At 35.4% G+C, this 23,042-nt stretch overlaps 1 protein-coding gene across 1 annotated transcript in view; it reads left to right on the top strand.

Annotated features, from left to right (window-relative positions):
- The window catches only part of UBA6 (ubiquitin like modifier activating enzyme 6), an 87,277-nt gene that overhangs the window by 36,216 nt on the left and 28,019 nt on the right, over nucleotides 1-23,042 (top strand). The window contains exons 8-17 of the mRNA XM_086405579.1: nucleotides 1,752-1,874; nucleotides 4,270-4,393; nucleotides 10,001-10,104; nucleotides 11,352-11,414; nucleotides 12,269-12,345; nucleotides 12,813-12,879; nucleotides 15,030-15,173; nucleotides 19,336-19,403; nucleotides 20,138-20,216; nucleotides 21,255-21,335. Of these exons, the coding sequence (XP_086261705.1) occupies nucleotides 1,752-1,874; nucleotides 4,270-4,393; nucleotides 10,001-10,104; nucleotides 11,352-11,414; nucleotides 12,269-12,345; nucleotides 12,813-12,879; nucleotides 15,030-15,173; nucleotides 19,336-19,403; nucleotides 20,138-20,216; nucleotides 21,255-21,335 (930 nt within the window). The remainder of the gene's footprint in view (nucleotides 1-1,751; nucleotides 1,875-4,269; nucleotides 4,394-10,000; nucleotides 10,105-11,351; nucleotides 11,415-12,268; nucleotides 12,346-12,812; nucleotides 12,880-15,029; nucleotides 15,174-19,335; nucleotides 19,404-20,137; nucleotides 20,217-21,254; nucleotides 21,336-23,042) is intronic.

The raw sequence follows: 23,042 nt of genomic DNA on the forward strand, positions 1-23,042 counted from the left end.
TGAATTGTAAAAGTAGAATAGAGGTGGCCAGACCTGTTAGGGGCTAATGCAGTAAGTAGTCCAAGTGAGAGATGCTGGTGCCTTTTTCAAAAGAGATGAAAATAGAGATTGTGAAAAGTTGTTGAATTTGAAGTATCCTTTGTAAAAAAGACTAATGGATTGAGCATGGATAAATGAGAGTTGTGAAGGAAAGAATGATCAAGAATGACTCTGAAATTTTTGTCCAAAATAATTAGATAAGTAGTGATGATACTCAGAAGACTGGAAAGAGGTCTAGATGGGACAAATCATAATTCATCCCCTGCAGTTGAATACATACTACTAACTGCACTTCTTTATTGGAGTCCTTTATTCCTTTGGAAAAAGGAAAATGCTATTTGTTCCTTTGAGATAGGCACTGAACTATCATCATTCTGTATCAGATAGATGTGCTGAAAATTTTTGGACTGTGGTATTTACATAGCATATATATACCTTATAGAACATTTGTGCCATAGTTCATAAATTATTAAGATGAATAAGATATATAGTAGTCATTAAACTTCGAACAGGGCAGAGAAGTTTTATAAAGTAATTATGCTGCTGCTAAGTCACTTCAGTCGTGTCTGAATCTGTGCGACTCCATAGATGGCAGCCCACCAGGCTCCCTTGTCCCTGGGCAACCCCATGAACTCTAGCCCACCAGGCTCCTCTGTCCATGGGATTTTCCAGGCAAGAGTACTGGAGTAGGGTGCCATTGCCTTCTCCAATTATACTAGTTTATAAGCTAAAATTTTTGTTTGTGTGATGGATACATTTATCCATACTTTAAAGTTTTGCAAAGAAAGAAATTGTTTTTCAATTTGCAAACTTAAAAGTTTCTAACTTTCTTCTGTTTCATGACTCATAAAGAATGCTGTAAATAGCTATTTCAATAGTAAAGGCAGTGCATGATCAAGTAGAAGGTAATCTGTTAACCGTTTTATGACTTTATTTGATAGGGAGTATAAGTCATTTTAATGAGCTACATTCTTATGCCTAAATATGAATAGGCTAGTTTTTCTTGGAAAAATATCAGTTTATACAGTATCATGTGTGTTACAGATTAAGAATTTTTCTTTATTATCAGTATCTAAAAATAAGCACAAGAACAATTTCTTTATATTTTCTTAGAACAGAGTATGTGTCTGTGTGTGTGTATGGAATAAAAATCACTTTCAAGAACACATTTATGACTGTGTTTAAGAATTTGGTTTTTACCTTTCCTGACTTCGATGTGCTCTGTTCCTCAGTCCCTTTTCTGATGACTCACTCTTAGCTTTTAGCTCTCTTTTGTTTTCCTCTAACTCTACCGCTTTTGGTGAATGGACACTCCATTCTGCTTTTCTAAAATGAAAAACAAGAATTCACTGCTAGACTATTAAACCAAGGTATCTCTTTCTTATATTCTGTGCTTGATTTTTAGGATAAGGCAGGAGTTTTTGTTATTTAAAAATAACAGAATGATGTAATTCTGTAAAATTACAGAATGATGTAAATCCAATGATGTGCTGATGTTGCGTCTAGTTTTGTGACACTAATATCCAATCCTAAATACCTAAACTCTTGATTCTGAAACCACTTTACAAATAATTTATCATATTTGTGATCACTTTATATCTCAAAGAATATGCTTAATTATAAATAAAATGGTCACCAGATGGTCCAAAGATAGTTGAGTTTTTTTCTTTATATAAATGTATTAAGCTTGAACTTGTTTTTTCATTTCACAGTTCATCAGTGCAGATGTACATGGAATTTGGTCACGGTTGTTTTGTGATTTTGGTGATGAATTTGAAGTTTTAGATACAACAGGAGAAGAACCAAAAGAAATTTTCATTTCAGATATAACGCAAGTATGATTATATATGTGTATTATTGTTTATGATTGATTTTTAAGTTGATGTTTTTAAAAGGTAATATTAGCAAAATATTGTAATACACAGTCTTTTTTATTTGATTAAAATTGAAGTTGGAATATTAAGAAAGTATTCTGGTTTCCATCTAACATTTAATAATTGATAGATCAGCATTTGCTGATATCATTAATTTTAATTTTGTTTTATGTCATGTTCCTATGGGACATTAATTGTGAATCAGTGTTTACTGAACAATTTATTGTGTCAGATCATAGATGTATTAGGTGTGCCATAAGTCACTTGGCCCAACACTCTTGACTCCAGGAAGATGGACACTTAAGTCATCACAGACAAAAGCTTTTCTAATTTGAAATATTTCTAAAAATTTGGAGGAGGATGAAACCTTAAGAGTTAATTAACCGTCAAATCAAAAGGTCTGAATTTTCTAACTGTGTTCTCTTAATGTCATGCAAGCTTAATTTTTTATTACCTAAAACAATTGGAGAAACTATTATGATCCACTTTTACTACTGTTTCCTTTTAGCCTAAATCACTAACTTTATTTGCACTCTTTATAATCAGTTTCCATCAAAGCTCAAAAGAAGCCAAGTACAAAGGAGTGAAAATATACTTTCAGTAGTATTTGTGCTTCTGTCTTTTTGCTTTGTTTTTAAACCCAGTGTTAATGTTGGCATTCTCACCACTTTTTAAGGCAAATTCATTAAAAAGTCATTTTTTGTATCTGTTTGCTTACAGAATAGTTTGTTGTTCAGCCTTTTACCTTCTCTAGTTATTGTTAGTTTGTCCCTGAGAATATTATAGAGTTAGAATAAGCTCCAAGGAATCTTGTATTGCACTGATATTTTCTTTTATTAAACACTGCAGTAAATATGGAAACTAGCCATAAAAAATCAGAAAAATATCCTATAGTCTTCATTTAACTTATCTGCAAGTCATTTCTCCTTAAGGTCCTTATGAATTCTATTATTCTTGAGATAGTATTAATAGTAAACCCACATTACATTAATTTTTTCTACATGTTTGTGGTCTTAATTGTATTTCTCAAATCATTAAACAGCAAGAGAATTTTTAGAATCTACACAATTATGAGGTAATAATAATTTTATTAGGTTTTATATAAATTAAATCATTATCACCTTATTTAAGCAATGGTTGGCTTATATGCAGTTAGGAAATTTCTATTTGTCTGCTGTATCTCATGCACCCTCTTAGATGAGATAAGCTAATTTCTTCCATTTTTACCTGATATGCAGGACTATATACTATTTCTTTGATTTAAAGTGTTGCAGCTTTATACTGTTAATATCACTTTGCTAGCATTAAATTTCCATCCTTCATTCTTAGATTTCTTTGATTTTCAAACTTAGACTCATCTTTTATGTACACAGTCTTTCATGTTGTTGTTATTGTTGTTCAGTCAGTAAGTCATGTCTGACTCTTCATGACCCCATGGACCGCAGCACACCAGGCCTCCCTGTCCTTCAGTATTACCCAGAGTTTGCCCAGGTTCACGTCCACTGCATCAGTGATACTGTCCAACTATCTCATCTTCTGCTGCTCTCTTCTCCTCTTGCCCTCAATCTTTCCTAGCCTCAGGGTCTTTTCCAGTGAGTTGGCTTTTGGTATCAAGTGGCCAAAGTACTGGAGCTTCAGCTTCAGCATCAGTCCTTCTGATGAGTATTCAGGGTTGATTTCCTTTATGACTGACTGGTTTGATCTCATCAGTGTCCAAGGAACTCTCAAGAGTCTTCTGTAACACCACAATTTGAAAACATTAATTCTTTGGTGCTCAGCCTTCTCTGTGATTCAGCTCTCACATCCGCACATGTGAGACCATAGTTGTGACTGTACAGCCCCTTGTTGGCAAAGTGATGTCTTTGATTTTGAATATGCTGTCTAGGTTTGTCATTGCTTTCCTTCTAAGAAACCATTGTCTTCTAATTTCATGGCTGCAGTCACCATTCACAGTGATTGTGGAGCCCAAGAAGAGAAAATCTGTCACTGCTTCTACTTTTCCCCCTTCTATTTGCCATGAAGTGATGAGTCTTTCATAAATGACTTTAAAACTTGAATTCAGTCACTTTGAGTATTTTTTATAAATCACAGGAATCCTTGAATTTGTGAAATATTTGAACTGCTTGTGATATATATTTCTGCTGAACCAAGAAGTTATAAACATTCATAAAAAATGATACGGCTGTCACTGTTTTGTGACAGTTCTTTAAATATTTGTGTTTATGATGGAAGGAGAGGAATGGCTTGCAATTTTGGTTGTTTTGAGAATTTTATGACAACATGGTCCTTTTTATGTGAGATTTGGAATTTGTATAAAAAAGGACTATGTGAACTTGTTTTTGCTCTTTGTTTCTAGGCTAATCCTGGCATTGTCACTTGCCTTGAAAATCATCCTCACAAACTTGAAACAGGACAGTTCCTAACATTTCGAGAAATTAATGGAATGACAGGCTTAAATGGATCCACACAACAAATAACTGGTAAGTTTATGTTTATTAATTTGTTTATACTTATTCATTATTGAGTGCATTTATAGTTCAGAACTCTACTTTTTGAGAACACACCATCAACTCAAAAGGGGTGATCCAGTTCTTCACCTTAAGACATTCAGTCCAACTTGTTGTTTAGTTGCTCAGTCATGTGCAACTCTTTGCAACCCCATGAACTGCAGCACACTAGGCTTCCCTGTCCTTCATCATCTCCTTGAGCTTGCTCAAACTTATGTCCATTGAGTTGGTGATGCCATCCAACCATCTCGTCCTCTGTCGACACTTCTCCTGCCTTCAATCTTTCCCAGTGTCAGGGTCTTTTCTAATGAGTCAATGCTTCACATCAGGTAGCCATGTATTGGAGCTTCAGCTTCAGCATCAGTTCTTCCAATGAATATTCAAGGTTGATTTCCTTTTGGATTGACTGGTTTGATCTCCTTGCAGTCCAAGGGACTCTCAAGAGTCTTGTCCGACACGACAGTTCAGAAGCCTCAATTCTTTGGCGTTCAGCTTTCTTTATAGTCCAACTCTCACATGCATACATGACTACTGGAAAAAACCTAGCTTTGACTGTATGGACCATTGTCAGCAAAGTAATCTTTCTGCTTTTTAACGTGCTCTCTAGGTCTGTCATAACTTTTCTTCCAAGGAACAAGCGTCTTTTAATATCATGGCTTCAGTCACCACCTGCAGTGATTTTGGAGCCCAAGAAAACAAAGTCTGTCACTGTTCCCATTGTTTTCCCATCTATTTGCCATGAAGTAATGGGACTGGATGCCATGATGTTAGTTTTTTGGATGTTGAGTTTTTTTTCTTAATTATTTAATTGGAGGATAATTAGTTTACAATATTGTGATGATTTTGCCATCAGCCACAGGTAGATATCTACAGGTGCACATGTCTACCCTCATCCCAAACCCCCCACCCCATCCCTCTGGGTTGTCCCAGAGCACCAGCTTTGAATTCCCTGCTTCATGCATCAAACTTGCATTGGACGTCTGTTTTACGTATGGTAATATACATGTTTCAGTGCTTTTCTCTCAAATCTTCCCACCCTCGCCTTCTCCCACAGAGTCCAAAAGTCTGTTCTTTATATCTGTGTCTCGTTTGCTGCCTTGCATATAGGGTCGTTATTACTGTCTTTATAAATTCCATGTATATGTGTTAACATACAGTATTCGTGTTTCTCTTCCTGACTTACTTCACTCTGTATAATAGGCTCCAGTTTCATCCACCTCATTAGAACTGACTCAGATGCATTCCTTCTTATAGCTATGTAATATTTCATTGTGTATATGTACCACAACTTCATTATCCATTCGTCTGCCGGTGGACATTTAGGGAATACTTAGTGTTAAGCCAGCTTTTTCTCCCTCCTCTTTCACCTTCATCAAGAGGCTCTTTAATTCCTCTTTCCTCTCTGCCATAAGGGTGGTATCATCTGCGTATCTGAGGTGATTGATATTTCTCCCAACAATCTTGATTCCAGCTTGTGCTTCCTCCAATCCAGCATTTCACACAATGTAGTCTGCATATAACTTAAATAAGCAGGGTGACGACATACAGCCTTGATGTACTCCTTTCCCAATTTGTAACCAGTCCATTGTTCCATGTCTGGTTCTAACTATTGGTTCTTGACTTGCATACAGATTTCTCAGGAGGCAGGTAAGGTGGTCTGGTATTCCCATTTTTTAAGAATTTTCCACAGTTTATTGTTATCCGCACAATGTAAGGAGATACTAACATTAGGCAGTGGTGTTACAGAGAAAAGGCATTCTGAGAACTCTAACCTTAGCAAGGATCCCTGCCAGTTTTGGTGTAGCAGCAGTAGAGTTGGGGTATCTTGATTATAACTGGTTGTGTTCGCTTAGGAAGATGGTGATAAGAGTATTCTGTACAGAAGCAAGCAATAAGAAACAAGACAGAATTCAAGGAACTTACAGATATAGCAGCTCTACAGTGGGAGTTGAGATAGCAAGAGACATACTGTTATCTCATGGTAGATAAGTGAAGATTCTGACACCTTATTTATTCACACATTAGGGAGTGCAAAAAAGGGAGCAAATTTTGGAGAGAAGATGAGTGCAGTCTAGGCTGTTTAGGGGAAGTGACAGTGAAGTATTCAAGTGAAGATACTTTTTTGTTCAGTGACTTGGAAAAAAGGGATGAATGAATGTTAACTGCAGGCAGATTTGTGGACTTATTGGCAGGAAACTGAAGGAGTCTGTTTTGTTAGTAGACTAAGGTGAAATCATGACCCAAAGGAGAGATAAGGTGTCAAGGGCAGAGATCTGAAGAGAATAAACAGTTTTAAAAATCCAAAAGTTACCAGGTTTCATTTAAGGCCATTTGAAATTGAAGAGAATAAATTTATGGCATCATTAGTTTCATAGTTTATGATTTTCCTCCAGCCATGTGTAAAAGAGCTAAAGACATTGCTTTACATTGTGTAACTCACAGACAGCATGTTTACACCTGTTCAGCTGAGAGTGACTCAGTTTTATCTTTAGGGCATCTGAACATGTAATTATGTGATTAGTGTATAGACTGGTGGTAAACTGATTACCTTTTTTTCTTTTAATGACTACAAAAATGGATCCTTAGGGGAGAAAAAAGTCAGTCCCTGTTATGAGCTCTTCATAGCAAAACAATTTTGAATCTATTTTTAAGAAGCTTTGGTAATAAATCTATTGTATTTTGTTTCTCAGACTGTATCTAAATATGTAAAATATAGGTTCAGATTATTGATGTTAAAAATTTTGTGTCTATTTTTGCATAAATTGACTCAGTTATTTAAGAGTATCCTTTTTTGTTTTGGGGTCCATTCAGTGGTGGACTGTGGTGCTGGATCCAAATCTTGGGGCTATATTTATGAAAGGAGAAATCACTGGATAACAAGAAATGAAAATAAAGAAAACCCACATTTTGCATGAAAAATTCTTTGAGCAGAGAAAGAATATTTAAGTAGAGGAGCAATTGATAAGGCTTTTTGTCCCCTGATATTTATTAATTGATACTTTACTGCTTTAAAGTAATTTTCCTGTTACTTGAAAAGCATTTTTAAATGACTAAAATAGTATATGTTTATTCTTGATATAAATTGCTAACATCCAGTGGATCATTGAAAAAGCAAGAGAGTTCCAGAAAAACATCCTATTTCTGCTTTATTGACTATGCCAAAGCCTTTGACTGTGTGGGTCACAATAAACTGTGGAAAATTCTTCTTGAGATGGGAATACCAGACCACCTGACCTGCCTCTTGAGAAACCGACATGCAACAACAGACTGGTTCCAAATAAGAAAAGGAGTATGTCAAGGTTGTATATTGTCACCCTGCTTATTTAACTTCTATGCAGAGTACATCATGAGAACCGCTGGGCTGAAGGAAGCACAAGCTGGAATCAAGATCGCTGGGAGAAATACCAATAACCTCAGATATGCAGATGACACCACCCTTATGGCAGAAAGTGAAAAAGAACTAAAGAGCCTCTTGATGAAAGTGAAAGAAGAGAGTGAAAAAGTTGACTTAAAGCTCAACATTCAGAAAACTAAGATCCTGGCATCCGGTCCCATCACTTCATAGCAAATAGATGGGGAAACAGTGTCAGACTTTATTTTGGGGGGCTCCAAAATCACTGCAGATGGTGATTGCAGCCATGAAATTAAAAGACACTTACTCCTTGGAAGGAAAGTTATGACCAACCTAGATGGCATATTGAAAAGCAGAGACATTACTTTGCCAACAAAGGTCTGTCTAGTCAAGGCTATGGTTTTTCCAGTGGTCATGTATGGATGTGAGAGTTGGACTGTGAAGAAAGCTGAGCGCCGAAGAATAGATGCTTTTAAACTGTAGTGTTGGAGAAGGCTCTTGAGAGTCCCTTGGACTGCAAGGAGATGCAACCAGTCCATCCTAAAGGAGATCAGTCCTGGGTGTTCATTGGAAGGACTGATGCTAAAGTTGAAAGTCCAATACTTTGGCCACCTGATGCGAAGAGCTGACTCATTTAAAAAGACCCTGATGGCTGGGAAAGATTGAGAGCAGGAGGAGAAGCGAACGACAGAGGATGAAATGGTTGGATGGCATCACCGACTCAATGGACATGGGTTTGGGTGGACTCCGGTAGTTGGTTATGGACAGGGAGGCCTGGCATGCTACGGTTCATGGGGTCACAAAGAATCGGACACACCTGAGCGACTGAATTGAACTCATTCTTTATACATGTGTGTGTGTATATATATGTGTGTATGTGTGTGTATATATATATATGTTTAAATAGAGTTAAAAATGAGTACTGTTTCAGACCTCTCCCCTCTACTCCAGAATTAACGGCAACTAAGTTCAATGTTTACTCTGCTGGTCTTTTCTGTCTAGTTAATATATAAGGCTTTTTTATTTAATTGAATTTTTGGAATAAGCAAATCATTCAAAAGAAAAAGAAGGCAGATGTTTACAATGAAAAACTTTACTGCCCACCTTTGGCTCCCTCTCATTCTTATCTGTTCATTCTTCTTAGTTTATTAGATGCCCTTCCAGGCTTTCCTTAGGCATTTTTACATACAAGGTAGCATCTTATGAATAGAAACCCTTTGCGTGTCCATTAAACTAAAGATCTCGATGGTCTTTTCATATCATTAGTGTAGAATAGTCTCCTCCTGTCCCCTTTATGGCTCATAGTATTTCATGGTCTCTTGAATATGGTATAGTATAATTTTGATTTGCATTTTATGTATTATGAATGAGGTTAAGTATCTTTTCTTAAGCTTTAGAGCTGTTTCATTTTCCTTTAATGTGAGTCACCTATCCTTTACCCATTTTCTTAATGAGTATTATTGATCATTTTCCCCCAAACTCCTAATATATGGGGCATATTTGCTAAGGGTTGTTTTTTTTTTTTTTAATATGAGTCACAAACGCTTTTTTGTAATGTGGAATTTGACTTTGTGATGGCTTTTACTGTGTGTATATGATGTGAAAGTTTTCTATTTTTTCTTAGATGTTTTTGAGTCATAATTAGAAATGCCTTCCTTACTGCAAAGTTTTAAAGAAATTTTTATCCCTTACTCTTATCTAATAATCTTTTTGACATTTAAAACTTATGTCCATTTGGAGTACTTCCCCACGTGACTTTTTTCCCAAAAAATTTATTGAGTCATCTTTTCTTTACTGGTTTGTGGTACCACCTTAATTTTGTCTTTTGCGGGTCTGTTACTGAATAATAAATCTTTCTGCCTTTCTATTCATGAGCCAGTATCACAGTTGTATTATTATCAACTATGTATATAACACATACCAGAATATTAATTATTGAGGCTTCATAAAGTATTTTAATACCTAATAATAAGCACCTCTCATTTCCTTTTTTCCTTCCAAGTTTTCTTGGGTGTTTTCATGTTTAAGTCCTTATATTCATATTGGAAAGATAATCTGTCTAGCTCCCCAACTTCCACCTACCCACACACCCCCTGAAATAGAAAAGATTTATACTGAAATCTTCTTAATTTTTTAAATTAGGAAAAATTAACATCTTTTTGATCATAAACTTTCAAATTAAATACTCATATCAGTAGATAATGGTTTTCTTTTTTCCCTTCTTGTAGTGGTATCACCATTTTCTTTTAGCATTGGTGATACTACAGAACTGGAACCTTATTTACATGGAGGCATAGCTATTCAAGTTAAGACTTCTAAAACATTCTGCTTTGTAAGTATTTTTTTTTCTTAAATATATTTCTTTACGGAAGAATGGCAAGAGAGAAAAAAAAAACAATAAAATTACTCGTTGAAGGGATTTTGTTTTTTAATCTGTACCCACTTTGAGGAAAATGAAATCAATGGAAATAAACCGACATTAACAAAAAAAATTCAGGGAGTTGATCATACTTCTTATAATTACTTCCTAAGACAGAAGATGTAACTAATATGTATTTGAAAAGTTTAACAAGCATTGATTCAGTATATATTTTGTTTTATTATTCAGTTACATTTTTAAAGCAGAAGAAATATTTCTTTTATTTATCATATTTGTTATTCCAGGTTTTTAGATTTTAATTTTTTGGGGTTTCACGAAGGTGTATGTTAGATATGTTAAATAATTCCTATAAACTGAGATTGAAAGGAAATGTATGTATCTGTTTAAAGAGAATGTAGAGACTACTTTTATCAAGGAATTAAGGAGCCTCTTGCTGAGAGGCTAACTTCTTAAATCCTTAGGCCACTTCTCATTATAAGTAGTCTAATATATCTCTTTTTTCTTGAAAGTTCTCAAGGTGTTGACTTGACTAACTTCTTTTCCAGAACAATTATTAACTGAAGTCCTCTGCAAGGTTTTGTTCAGCCCAGAGTTAGAGCAAAACAACAGATTAAAATACTGCATCTTGTCAAATCTGCCCCAGCATTGCTTCCTCTTCCTATTGTCCCTAGTTTTTAATTATGCTTCAACTTATGCCTCAATAAATTTAAGATTGGGTTTGGTGGGGTTTTTTTCAGAGGGGGTGGTTTATTGTCTTGTTTGTTGAGTTTTTTGGCCTTCGTGTGTTCTTTGCTCCACACAAAAAATTTTAACTGGGTAATATATTCAAGTCTTGTCAGATATAACAAGTCTTGAAACTTGGTATCAGAAAACATATGGTAGCTCTTCGATTAAGATAATAGATTTTTCCGAGTGCACACACACATGTTTAAGTTTTCCAAATTTATTATGTGGAGTAGGTTGTCCAGTTGCATTTAACATTAAAAATATAAAGTGAGGTAGTAAGAAAATGAGTAACCAGGGAATGATAGCTACTTTACATTTCAGTTAAAACGTATTAGCCCAACCTTACTTATATCAGACCTCTTAGAAGGAGCCGTTGCTTTTAGTGTTCTGTGTCATTTATCAGGTAGTCACTTGCTTGCTCTGAAGTAATAGTGGATTTTTTTCTATTGTTTGTTTTGTTTTTTTTCTATTAGGAATCATTAGAGATGCAACTAAAACATCCAAAGTACCTTATTGTGGATTTTAGCAAACCTGAGGTAAACAAACACTGTAGATTTGAGAGACGCAGCGCAGTGGGGGATGGGAATGATAAGCAATTATAAATTTAAAACAGACCAACTATATATATGTGTGTATATATATATATATATAGTGCAACTATATAGAGAGAGCCACTATATATATATTTATAGTGTGTGTGTGTGTGTGTGTATATACACATACACTTTTCTGTCAGATCATTAGCTTCTTTAAAAATAAAGGTTTTATTCATGTATCAGGCTGACTCCTAGATTAAAAATAGGATTTTATATAATGGAAAATGTTTGAATAATAAGGAAAAGGTTTTCTTTTATGATATGCCAGGTTTGATAGTTAAAAGGTGGTTTCATTAATTTATGCAAAGGTAATCTTATTAAGAGATTTTCTGAATCATGTAGAGTTTTATATAATATTTCTTCCTTAAAAATCTTGGAAGCATTTATTTTGCTTTTTGAAATCACTGGATCAGTTTTATATTGGTGAATGTATTTGTGATAAGTAAAGAATTATAATAACAGTTTCCAAATTTATAAATAATTGATAAGGAAAGAAAAAGGAATTCTCATACCAACATTTTGTTTCCTTTGTTTAGCTGATACTACTTTGTTTCATTGGATAACCTAATGAAAACTAGTCAAACAGCCTGGGATTAAAACTTGGATCTGTTACTTAACTATAGATTGAAGTCAAGTCCTTTAACTTCTCAAGCCTCAGCTTCCTCATCTGTTAAATAAAGATAATAGTAATAAGCTAATTCGTCTATTAAATAATGTCTTAAAAGTGTTAGCACAGTGCCTGACACATATTATACACTCAATAAATACTGACCAATTTTTAATGTTCTCAATAGGCACCTTTAGAGATTCACTTAGCCATGCTTGCCTTGGACCAGTTTCAGGAGAACTATAGTCGCAAGCCAAATATTGGGTAATGTTCTTTCTTTGAAACAACCTTTTTTCTTATTGTAATACTACTAGATACACCAAATTGTGTAAACACTTCTGACCTAGCCTGTTTTTCTCCTAGAAGTGGAAAGATCAATTTATAAAAATGGAGTTATACTAAATAAAATTTTTCCTATTTTGAAGTCTTCAAAAGCTACAACTTAAAAAAATCTGAGAACTATTGAATTATAAATCCATTATATAATTTTTACCTTCTACATATTGTTGTAAAAAGTTTTTGCTTTGTACATTTAAAACTAAATTCTTACTTATAAACTGTTCTTAAATGAGCCTGATTTTGAAGGAATGTATTTATAAACCAGCTGTCTTTAAAGTCAGTAAATACTTCGTGTTACATGGTTGGCAAAAGTCCAGTTTTTTAACATATTTCTTAAATTTCAATTAGCTATTGAGAAAATTGACATTGAGGTGCTTTATTTTGAATTCTAGGTGCCAACAAGATTCAGAAGAACTGTTGAAACTAGCAACATCTATAAGTGAAACCTTGGAAGAGAAGGTGAATATTCAGTTTGGGTGTCAAAAATTGTATAACATAGAAATTTTCTATATATTAATGTTCTCTTAGCCTTCAAATTCCAGTTTTGCTATTTATTGACTCTTTGACAGTAGGCAAGTTACTTGACATTAAATTCAACTTGAGTTTTTCAAACCTTTGCCTCTTTTAATTAGATCGTTTTCTTATTGATTGAGTTCTTTATATATAGAAATCAGTTTTTTATAAGATACACATTTTATAGGTATTCTCTTCCAGTCGGTGGGTTGTCTTTTCATGTTATTACAATGTCTTTCAAGGAACAGAAGTTTTTAATATTGATAAAGTTTAATTCATCAGTTTTTTCTTTTTTACGGTTTGTGCCTTTGTTAAGCCAAAATCACAAAGCTTTTCTCCTTTATTTTCTTCTAGAAGATTGATTGTGTTGTGAGTTTGTGTTTATAGACCTTGCACAGTGTACATCATTATACATTTTGAACTCATTGTGTACAGTTTTGTAAATTTATGAATTCATCTTTTTCTACCTTGTCAGGCATAGAACTAAGTTAATTTTTTGTATCAGAATATCCAGTAATTCTAGACTGTTTATTGAAAAGACAGTTTTTTCTTCATTGTTTTTTTGGCTTCTTTGTCAGAAATTCATTGACCACATATGTGCACGGCTCTTTCTGAATTCAGTATTGTCTTCCATTGGTTGTTTCTGTCTTTCTACTAGTACCATCCTTTCTTGACTACTGTAGCTTTTAAATAAGACTTGAAATCACATGTGCTCTCTGGTGCATTTCTCAGAAAGAAAGTGAAAGTGTTAGTCACTCTGTCATGTCCAACTCTTTGCAACCCCATGGAATGTAGCCTGTCTGATTTCTCTGTCCGTGGATTCTCCAGGCAAGAATAATGGAGTGGGTAGCCATTCCCTTCTCCAGGGGATCTTCCCGACTCAGGGATTGAACCCAGGTCTCCTGCATCTGCAGATCTGAACCACCAGGGAAGCATTTCTCAGAAGGAGTTTAGAATTAACAGTATTCCCCTCTAAATACACAAATAATGTTATTTCATGTAGAATTTCAAGAGATTAATTGATCCCTACTTGAATCTTAAATTAAGATTACAGTTACTGATATTGAAAGAATAAGAAGAGAAAGAGAAGCCAGAGCTCATGAAGAGATCTTTGTGATAAATAAGAAATTGTGCTAAAATAATAGCTCTAAAATCCAGATCTCCATTTTTTCCTTAAAAATACTAATAAATTATATTTTGAAAAACATCATCTTTAAGTATGATAATGAGAACTTTGTGATGAGTGGCCCTTAGATTAGTACGTAAAAGTGCCATTACTCTTGATTTTTTTTCTAAACTGCCTTTTCTTTTAAGATTTTTTTTTTTTTAGAGTTCTGTTTATTTATTTATTTTTGACTGTGCTGGGTCTTCTTTGCTGCGTGGGTTTTTCTCTAGTTACACCACATGGGGGCTACTCTGTAGTTGCAGTATGCAGGCTTCTCATCTTGGTAGCTTCCCTTGTTGCAGAATGCGGACTATCGAGGGTACACAGGCTTTAGCAGCTGCAACACGTGGGCTCAGTAGTTGCAGCTCCCAGGCTCTAGAGTACAGGCTCAACAGTTGTGATACACCAGCTTAGTTGCTTCTGTAAACTGCCTTTTCTAACAATACATTGCCTCATTTTGTTACTGTTTTACTTTTTATGTACCACTTAACGTAAAATGATAGCTCCTTACCCCTTCTTATCCTTGGACCATTTTATTTTTATTTATCTGGTTCAAGGTTTTACCATGTTTTTCATTAAAATGTGTCTTTAAAAATTCTGGCTAATTAACATCACAGAACTGTTCTCTAACAAGAACTATAAATGGTTGATAATCTAGTTAATTCTAAGTTGTTCCCTAGTGTAACGTGGAGAGTCAAAAAACAAAAATGCATGGGTACTGGTCAAGAAAAATACTGTTTAAGTTAACTGACATGCAGTTGGATCTTTTGTTATGAGATTGGGACTTTTTTTAGGATTTAAAAACTATTCTGGAAATTGAGTAGCTCTTTTAAAAGTTAAACTACAAATATTCTCACATCAAGTCATTGCAGTTTTGCATATACCATAAGAATACTATTAAAATTACTGTCTCTTGTGGCTTGTGTTTCAGCCTGAAGTAAATTATGACATCGTGCGTTGGCTTTCTTGGACTGCCCAAGGCTTTTTACCCCCACTTGCTGCAGCAGTAGGAGGCGTTGCCAGCCAAGAAGTACTGAAAGCTGTAACAGGGAAGTTTTCTCCTTTGTGCCAGTGGGTTAGTTCTCTATTTTAATATTTTTTATACTTAAGGCTGAATTCGTTACCCATATAAACACATTCTAAGTTACAACATAGTATTGATCAATATAAAAGCAAAAATATATTTTCATGCATGAATTGGGTGTGATGTGCGACCACAATTTAATTCTATAATAGAAACTGACAAGATCATTTGTTGAAGATATTGGTATTTAACCCAGAGTTGCATTCTAGGATGTATTTCTCTCGTTTGTGAGAGTAAGGGGGTGAATTTTCTCTCCTTTTATTTGATTTCCACTACTGTTCGCTTAGCAGTCATGCACTTTCAGGACTCTTGAATTGTCCCATGGAGTTACATTGGCATCATGAATCTTCAGATTCCCTAGCATCTAAGTATAAACTTCTAAAGGTAGAAAGCATAGGAATGATAAAAGTTTGAGAACTGTATAGCGTAAAAGCATCACAGGATGAAAAACCCTTGGTTTCTGTTATCAGAAAGAATAATTGGCAAGAGTGTATCAAAGGACGCTTTTCAGGCCCTTTATTTTTTGAAAAACTTTGAACATATTGTTTTTAAAAGTTTCAAATAGTTTTAATAATTAAAATTTGTAAATTTATAATTTAAATTTGACAAATGCTATTCAGTCAGTTCAGTTCAGTCTCTCAGTCGTGTCCGATTCTTTGTGACCGCATGAATCGCAGCACGCCAGGCCTCCCTGTCCATCACCAACTCCCGGAGTTCACTCAGACTCACGTCCATCGAGTCAGTGATGCCATCCAGCCATTTCATCCTCTGTCGTCCCCTTCTCCTCCTGCCCCCAATCCCTCCCAGCATCAGAGTCTTTTCCAGTGAGTTAACTCTTCACATGAGGTGGCCAAAGTACTGGAGTTTCAGCTTTAGCGTCAGTCCTTCCAAAGAAATCCCAGGGCTGATCTCCTTCAGAATGGGCTGGTTGGATCTCCTTGCAGTCCAAGGGACTCTCAAGAGTCTTCTCCAACACCACAGTTCAAAAGCATCAATTCTTCGGTGCTCAGCCTTCTTCACAGTCCAACTCTCACAACCATACATGACCACAGGAAAAACCATAGCCTTGACTAGACGAACCTTTGTTGGCAAAGTAATGTTTCTGCTTTTCAATATGCTATCTAGGTTGGTCATAACTTTCCTTCCAAGGAGTAAGCGTCTTTTAATTTCATGGCTGCAGTCACCATCTGTAGTGATTTTGGAGCCCAGAAAAATAAAGTCTGACACTGTTTCCCCATCTATTTCCCATGAAGTGGTGGGACCGGATGCCATGATCTTCGTTTTCTGAATGTTGAGCTTTAAACATCTTTTTCACTCTCCACTTTCACTTTCATCAAGAGGCTTTTTAGTTCCTCTTCACTTTCTGCCATAAGGGTGGTGTCATCTTTTAGCAGCATAAGAAATGTAAATTGTGTTTTTAACATAGAGTCTATCTTTAAATAAATAATCATTTATTCGTGTTCATAATCACGTTCAAATTAAGCCATCAGTTCAGTTCAGTTCAATCGCTCAGTCATGTCCGACTCTTTGCAAACCCATGAATCACAGCATGCCAGGCCTTCCTGTCCATCACCAACTCCCGGAGTTTACTCAGACTCATGTCCGTCAAGTTGGTGATGCCATCCAGCCATCTCATCCTCTGTTGTCCCCTTCTCCTCCTGCCCCCAATCCCTCCAGAATCAGGGTCTTTTCCAGTGAGTCAACTCTTCGCATGAGGTGGCCAAAGCACTGGAGTTTGAGCTTCAGCATCAGTCCCTCCAATGAACACCCAGGACTGATCTCCTTTAGTATGGACTGGTTGGATCTCTTTGCAGTCCAAGGGACTCTCAAGAGTCTTCTCCAACACCACAATTCAAAAGCATCAAGTCTTCAGCGCTCAGCTTTCTTCACATTCCAACTCTCACATCCATACATGACCACAGGAAAAACCATAGCCTTGACTAGACACACCTGTGTTGGTAATGTCTCTGCTTTTCAATATGCTATATAGGTTGGTCATAACTTCCCTTCCAGGGAGTAAGCGTCTTTTAATCTAATGGCTGCAGTCACCATCTGCAGTGTTTTTGGAGCCACCAAAAATAAAGTCTGACACTGTTTCCACTGTTTCCCCATCTATTTCCCATGAAGTGATGGGACCAGATGCCATGATCTTCGTTTTCTGAATGCTGAGTTTTAAGCCAACTTTTTCACTCTCCTCTTTCACTTTCATCAAGAGGCTTTTGAGTTCCTCTTCACTTTCTGCCATAAGGGTGGTGTCATCTGCATATCTGAGGTTATTGATATTTCTCCCGGCAATCTTGATTCCAGCTCCTGCTTCTTCCAGCCCAGTGTTTCTCATGATGTACTCTGCACATAAGTTAAATAAGCAGGGTGACAATATACAGCTTTGACGTACTCCTTTTCTTATTTGGAACCAGTCTGTTGTTGCATGTCCAGTTCTAACTGTTGCTTCCTGACCTGCATATAGGTTTTTCAAGGCAGGTCAGGTGGTCTGGTATTCCCATCTCTTGAAGAATTTTCCACAGTTTATTGTGATCCACACAGTCAAAGGCTTTGGCATAGTCGATAAAGCAGAAATAGATGTTTTTCTGGAACTCTCTTGCTTTTTCCATGATTCAGCGCATGTTGTCAGTTTGATCTCTAGGTCCTCTGCCTTTTCTAAAACCAGCTTGAACATCTGGAAGTTCACGGTTCATGTTATTGCTGAAGCCTGGCTTGGAAAATATTGAGCATTACTTTACTGGCGTGTGAGATGCGTGCAATTGTGCGGTAGTTTGAGCATTCTTTGGCATTGCCTTTCTTTGGGATTGGAATGAAAACTGACCTTTTCCTATCCTGTGGCCACTGCTGAGTTTTCCTGGCATATTGCTGGCATATTGAGTGCAGCACTTTCACAGCATCATCTTTTGCGATTTGAAATAGCTCAACTGGAATTCCATCACCTCCACTAGCTTTGTTTGTAGTGATGCTTTCTAAGGCCCACTTGACTTCACATTCCAGGATGTCTGGCTCTAGGTCAGTGATCACACCATCATGATTATCTGGGTTGTGAGGATCTTTTTTGTACAGTTCTTCTGTGTATTCTTGCCACCTCTTCTTAATATCTTTTGCTTCTGTTAGGTTCATACCATTTCTGTCCTTTATTGAGCCCATCTTTGCATGAAGTGTCCCTTGGTATCTCTAATTTTCTTGAAGAGATCTCTAGTCTTTCCCATTCTGTTGTTTCCCTCTATTTCTTTGCATTGATCACTGAGGAAGGGTTTTTTATCTCTTCTTGGTATTCTTTGGAAATCTGCATTCAGATGCTTATATCTTTCCTTTTCTCCTTTGCTTTTCGCTTCTCTTCTTTTCACAGCTATTAGTAAGGCCTCTTCAGACAGCCATTTTGCTTATTTGCGTTTCTTTCCCATGGGGATGGTCTTGATTCCTGTCTCTTGTACAGTGTCACAAACCTCAGTCCATAGTTCATCAGGCACTCTTGTCTATCAGATCTAGTCCCTTAAATCTATTTCTCACTTCCACTGTACAATAATAAGGGATTTGATTTAGGTCATACCTGAATGGTCTAATGGTTTTCCCCATTTTCTTCAATTTCAGTCTGAATTTGGCAATAAGGAGTTCATGATCTGAACCACAATCAGCTCCCGGTCTTGTTTTTGCTGACTGTATAGAGCTTCTCCATCTTTGGCTGCAAAGAATATAATCAATCTGATTTCGGTGTTGAACATCTGGTCAAGTTTTTTTCATTAACTTAAACAAATTCTGTCTGATGTTATTTTAGATGCTGAGATTGTGACTCCATAGATCACTTCCTCATAGTATATGTAGTAATTATAAGTGACAAAGAATATACCCAAGTTTGAAAATAGTACAGGATAGGTAGTTTCCTATCTTAAGAAATCAAATTATTTATTCAAATGTAATTGAAATTGAATGATGCTTCCTAAGTTTATGTAGTTATAGAAAATAGATTTGGAGGTGAAATTTCCTTTTAAGATTTAGATGTATCATCTGTAAGATGGCTAAAATGACCTGAATCAAATATTATCTTTTTATAATTCCTCCAGATTTAACCATACTAGAGAAGAGAATTACTTTTTCTAGCAGTTTAGTTTTCTACATAGTAAGCTGTGTTTTTATATTCTGCTTTAAGTTATACATTGAAGCAGCAGATCTTGTCGAATCCCTCAGCAAACCTGAACAACAAGAATTTCTCCCACGGTAATACTGACATTTTTTTGCTTTTTCCTTAGTTCTATATTTATAAGCAGCACCAAAATTAAAGAATTTTTGTATAAACATGGATTTGTTTTAGATGTGTTTTCTCCTAATTCACTCACTTCTGCAGTCTTTTCTCCTCTACATGTATAGATTGTCATAATAATGCAGTTTCTCATAAACAATTTATTAATATTGAATATAAAGTTTTAAATTGTGTATCCTGAGAGTGGTTAAGTTTCAAAACACCATTCTGATTTTAGATGAAAACAGTTGATACCTGCATTTTTTATTTATGTCAGTCATTCTTCACTTATTTGGGTTACAGATCTCTTTGAGAATCTGATCAAAGCTTATTAATTCTTTCTCCGAAAAATACATGTAACCCAAAGTTCTGCTTTCAATTTAAGTCGGTTAACAACTTCAAAGCCCATCCATAGTCTTCTCTATGAACCTTTGTAAAATCCCTGCCTTAAAAATGTTTTTCTAGATAAACTTAAGTCACCTTCATTCAAGTCATGAGGAGTTATATTAGTTCAAATGGAAGAAAGAAAAGCCTGATTTCTTTATGAGGTTTTTTTTCTTTTTCAAATAAAATTAATTATCTGTTAGTTTGGAAGACGCTCCTAAAGAGTATTCTATTTAAAGTAAAACATTAAATTGGTACCAGTAGTAATGAAACTAACCTTAATTTTTTTATGCCTTTCTGTTTTTTTGGTTTGTGTTGTTTTATCCAGAGGAGATAGATATGATGCCTTACGAGCCTGCATTGGAGACACTTTATGTCGGAAGCTACAAAATTTGAATATCTTTTTAGTAAGTGGAAATAATGATGAGAATAAACAGTACAGTCAAACTGCTATAGTGCGTCACATTAATTTGTTAAAGGAGTACCATTTCTAAATAATATAGTAGATATTCAGGAAATTTTTAAAACAGGAATTTTTAAACTGTAGCTTGCAGGCCAAATCCATCCTCCTGCCTGTTTTTCGTGAGAACACAGCTAAGTCCATGTATTCATAGATTGTCTATGGCTTCTTTTATACTTTAAAAGTGGCAGTTGTGTAGTTGTAACATTCACTGTCTGGCCCTTTATAGAAAGAGTTTACCAACCCATCATCTAAAGAATTAATACATGTAAAATTAAAATATAATAGTTTTGAACATTAAATGATTTTCTAGAAATATATTAAAAATTGTGGGTGGTTGGAGGTTCTTTGTTTTTTCTTGTCAAATGTAAGAATATGTAGGTGGATCAGTGCATTGGGCAGGGAAGCTCCTCAGTAGCATAAAACTTCTTCTACTGCCATAACTATTATAATTGGTTCTAAAAATACTGCTGATTTTTAATATTCCTTTTTTAAGTAACATTTTGAAAGTCAGCAGTTATTGCTGAGCTTTTACTTACATGTAGAACTATTGTTAGTTTTTATTTAAAAGTCTTAGAATAGTTATATTCATCAAATTAATTTAGAAAAATTTCTGCAAACAAGTAATCTTTTTAATTAGAATGTTACACTCTTTCATGCTGGCTGTTTCCATGTTATATAAAAAAATGAGTTCAATGTTTGGCTTTTGTTTGGAATATTAAAATGTCTTCTGTTTAAAAGAATTGTAAATACTATGCTTTTCCTTCTATGATTTATACTTTTTTTTCTTTAGCTGAAACACTCATGATACCATGAACCATTAAATATTTTAAAATAAAATAATTTTAAAATTATTTTAAATATTCACATCATTTTTAAAAGTATGTTATTATAACAGCATTTGAAGAAAATTATGATGAAATTGCTCTTTAGTAAGTAGAAGTTTTAATATTATTTAATCTGATACATTTTTTCTTCTTCACAGGTAGGATGTGGAGCCATAGGCTGTGAAATGTTAAAAAATTTTGCTTTGCTTGGTGTTGGCACAGGCAAACAGAAGGGAATGGTAAGTTATAAATCCTTGAGACTTAAAAAGTTATATTTCTCTGGCTGCCCGTTTTTGAACCATATTTGACTGCCTGGGTCCAAAGCATTGATTTTGAGGGTAGGGTATTAGGCTACAACTTGGATAATTCTACCCTGATCATTTTTCAAAATTCATGTAACTTTGTGGCAAATTATTTGAGTTTTCTGCTCCTCACTTTCTTTCTTAATTTACTGTGAAACTGTTATTGTACTACTTGCCTCATAATTATGAAGATCAAATATGAATGGGCTTTTCAAATAAAAAAGCACATTAATATTGTTATTTCATTAGATACTACTTCTTATTAAATATTTAAGATGAGAGAAGTTAACATTAGAAAGTTGCAGAGTACTCAGATATTGTTTCAATTGGTGATCAAAGAAGAATGAGTAATAAAAACATTGGTATATATTATAAATTAAGATGATATATATGAGTTAATTGGAAAATCATGTCATATATTTAAATAAAAATATATTTCATTGATGCTGCTTGCCTTTAAAATGTAGTAGTACCTGCAGTAGTGATATCATAGATTTACCATGGTGCTTACTAGTAATTAAATGACTAAAATTTGTGGAATAGTTCATGTTTTATAGCTTATTAAGCTTACTATTACAGTCATAGGCAGACCTCCTACAGTTTGTTATTCTTGCTCAGTTCAGTTCAGTCACTCAGTCACGTCTGACTCTTTGCGACTCCCGTTGACTGCAGCCTGCCAGGCTTCCCTGTCCATCACCAACTCCCAGAGCTTACTCAAACTCATGTCCATTGAGTTGGTGATGCCATGGACTCATCGATGGGTGATGCCATCCAACCATCTCATCCTCTGTCATCCCTTTCTCCTCCCACCTTCAATCTTTCCCAGCATCAAGATCTTTTCAAATGAATCAGTTCTTTACATCAGGTGGCCACAGTATTGGGAGTTTCAGCTCCAGCATCAGTCCTTCCAATGAATATTCAGGACTGATTTCCTTTAGGACGGACTGGTTGGATCTCTTTGCAGTCCAAAGGACTCTCAAGAGTCTTTTCCAACTCCACAGTTCAAAAGCATCAATTCTTCTGCTCTCAGCTTTCTTTATAGTCTGTCCATACATGACTATAGGAAAAACCATATCCTTGACTAGATGGACCTTTGTTGGCAAAGTAATGTCTCTGCTTTTTAATATGCTGTCTAGGTTGGTCATAACTTTTCTTCCAAGGAGCAAGCATCTTTTAATTTCATGGCTGCAGTCACCATCTGCAGTGATTTTGGAGCCCAAAACAATTAAGTCTGTCACTGTTTCCATTGTTTCCCCATCTATTTGCCATGAAGTGATGGGACCGGATGCCAGGATCTTGGTTTTCTGAATGTTGAGCTTTAAGCCAACTTCTTCACTCTCCTCTTTCACTTTTATCAAGAGGCTCTTTAGTTCTTCCCTTTCTGCCATGAGGGTGGTGTCATCTGCGTATCTGAGGTTACTGATATTTTTCTCAGCAATCTTGATCCCAGCTTATATCTCATCCAGCCCAGCTTGTCTCATGATATACTCTGCATATAAGTTAAATAAGCAGGTGACAGTATACAGCCTCGACGTACTCCTTTCTTGATATGGAACCAGTCTGTTGTTGCATGTCCAGTTCTAACTGTTGCTTCTAGATCTGCATACAGATTTCTCAGGAGGCAGGTCAGGTAGTCTGGTATTC

Source organism: Bos grunniens, chromosome 6 (assembly GCF_055505025.1).
Source record: "Bos grunniens cultivar Pamir isolate PY7600 chromosome 6, Bosgru_T2T1.0, whole genome shotgun sequence".
NCBI lineage: Eukaryota > Metazoa > Chordata > Mammalia > Artiodactyla > Bovidae > Bos > Bos grunniens.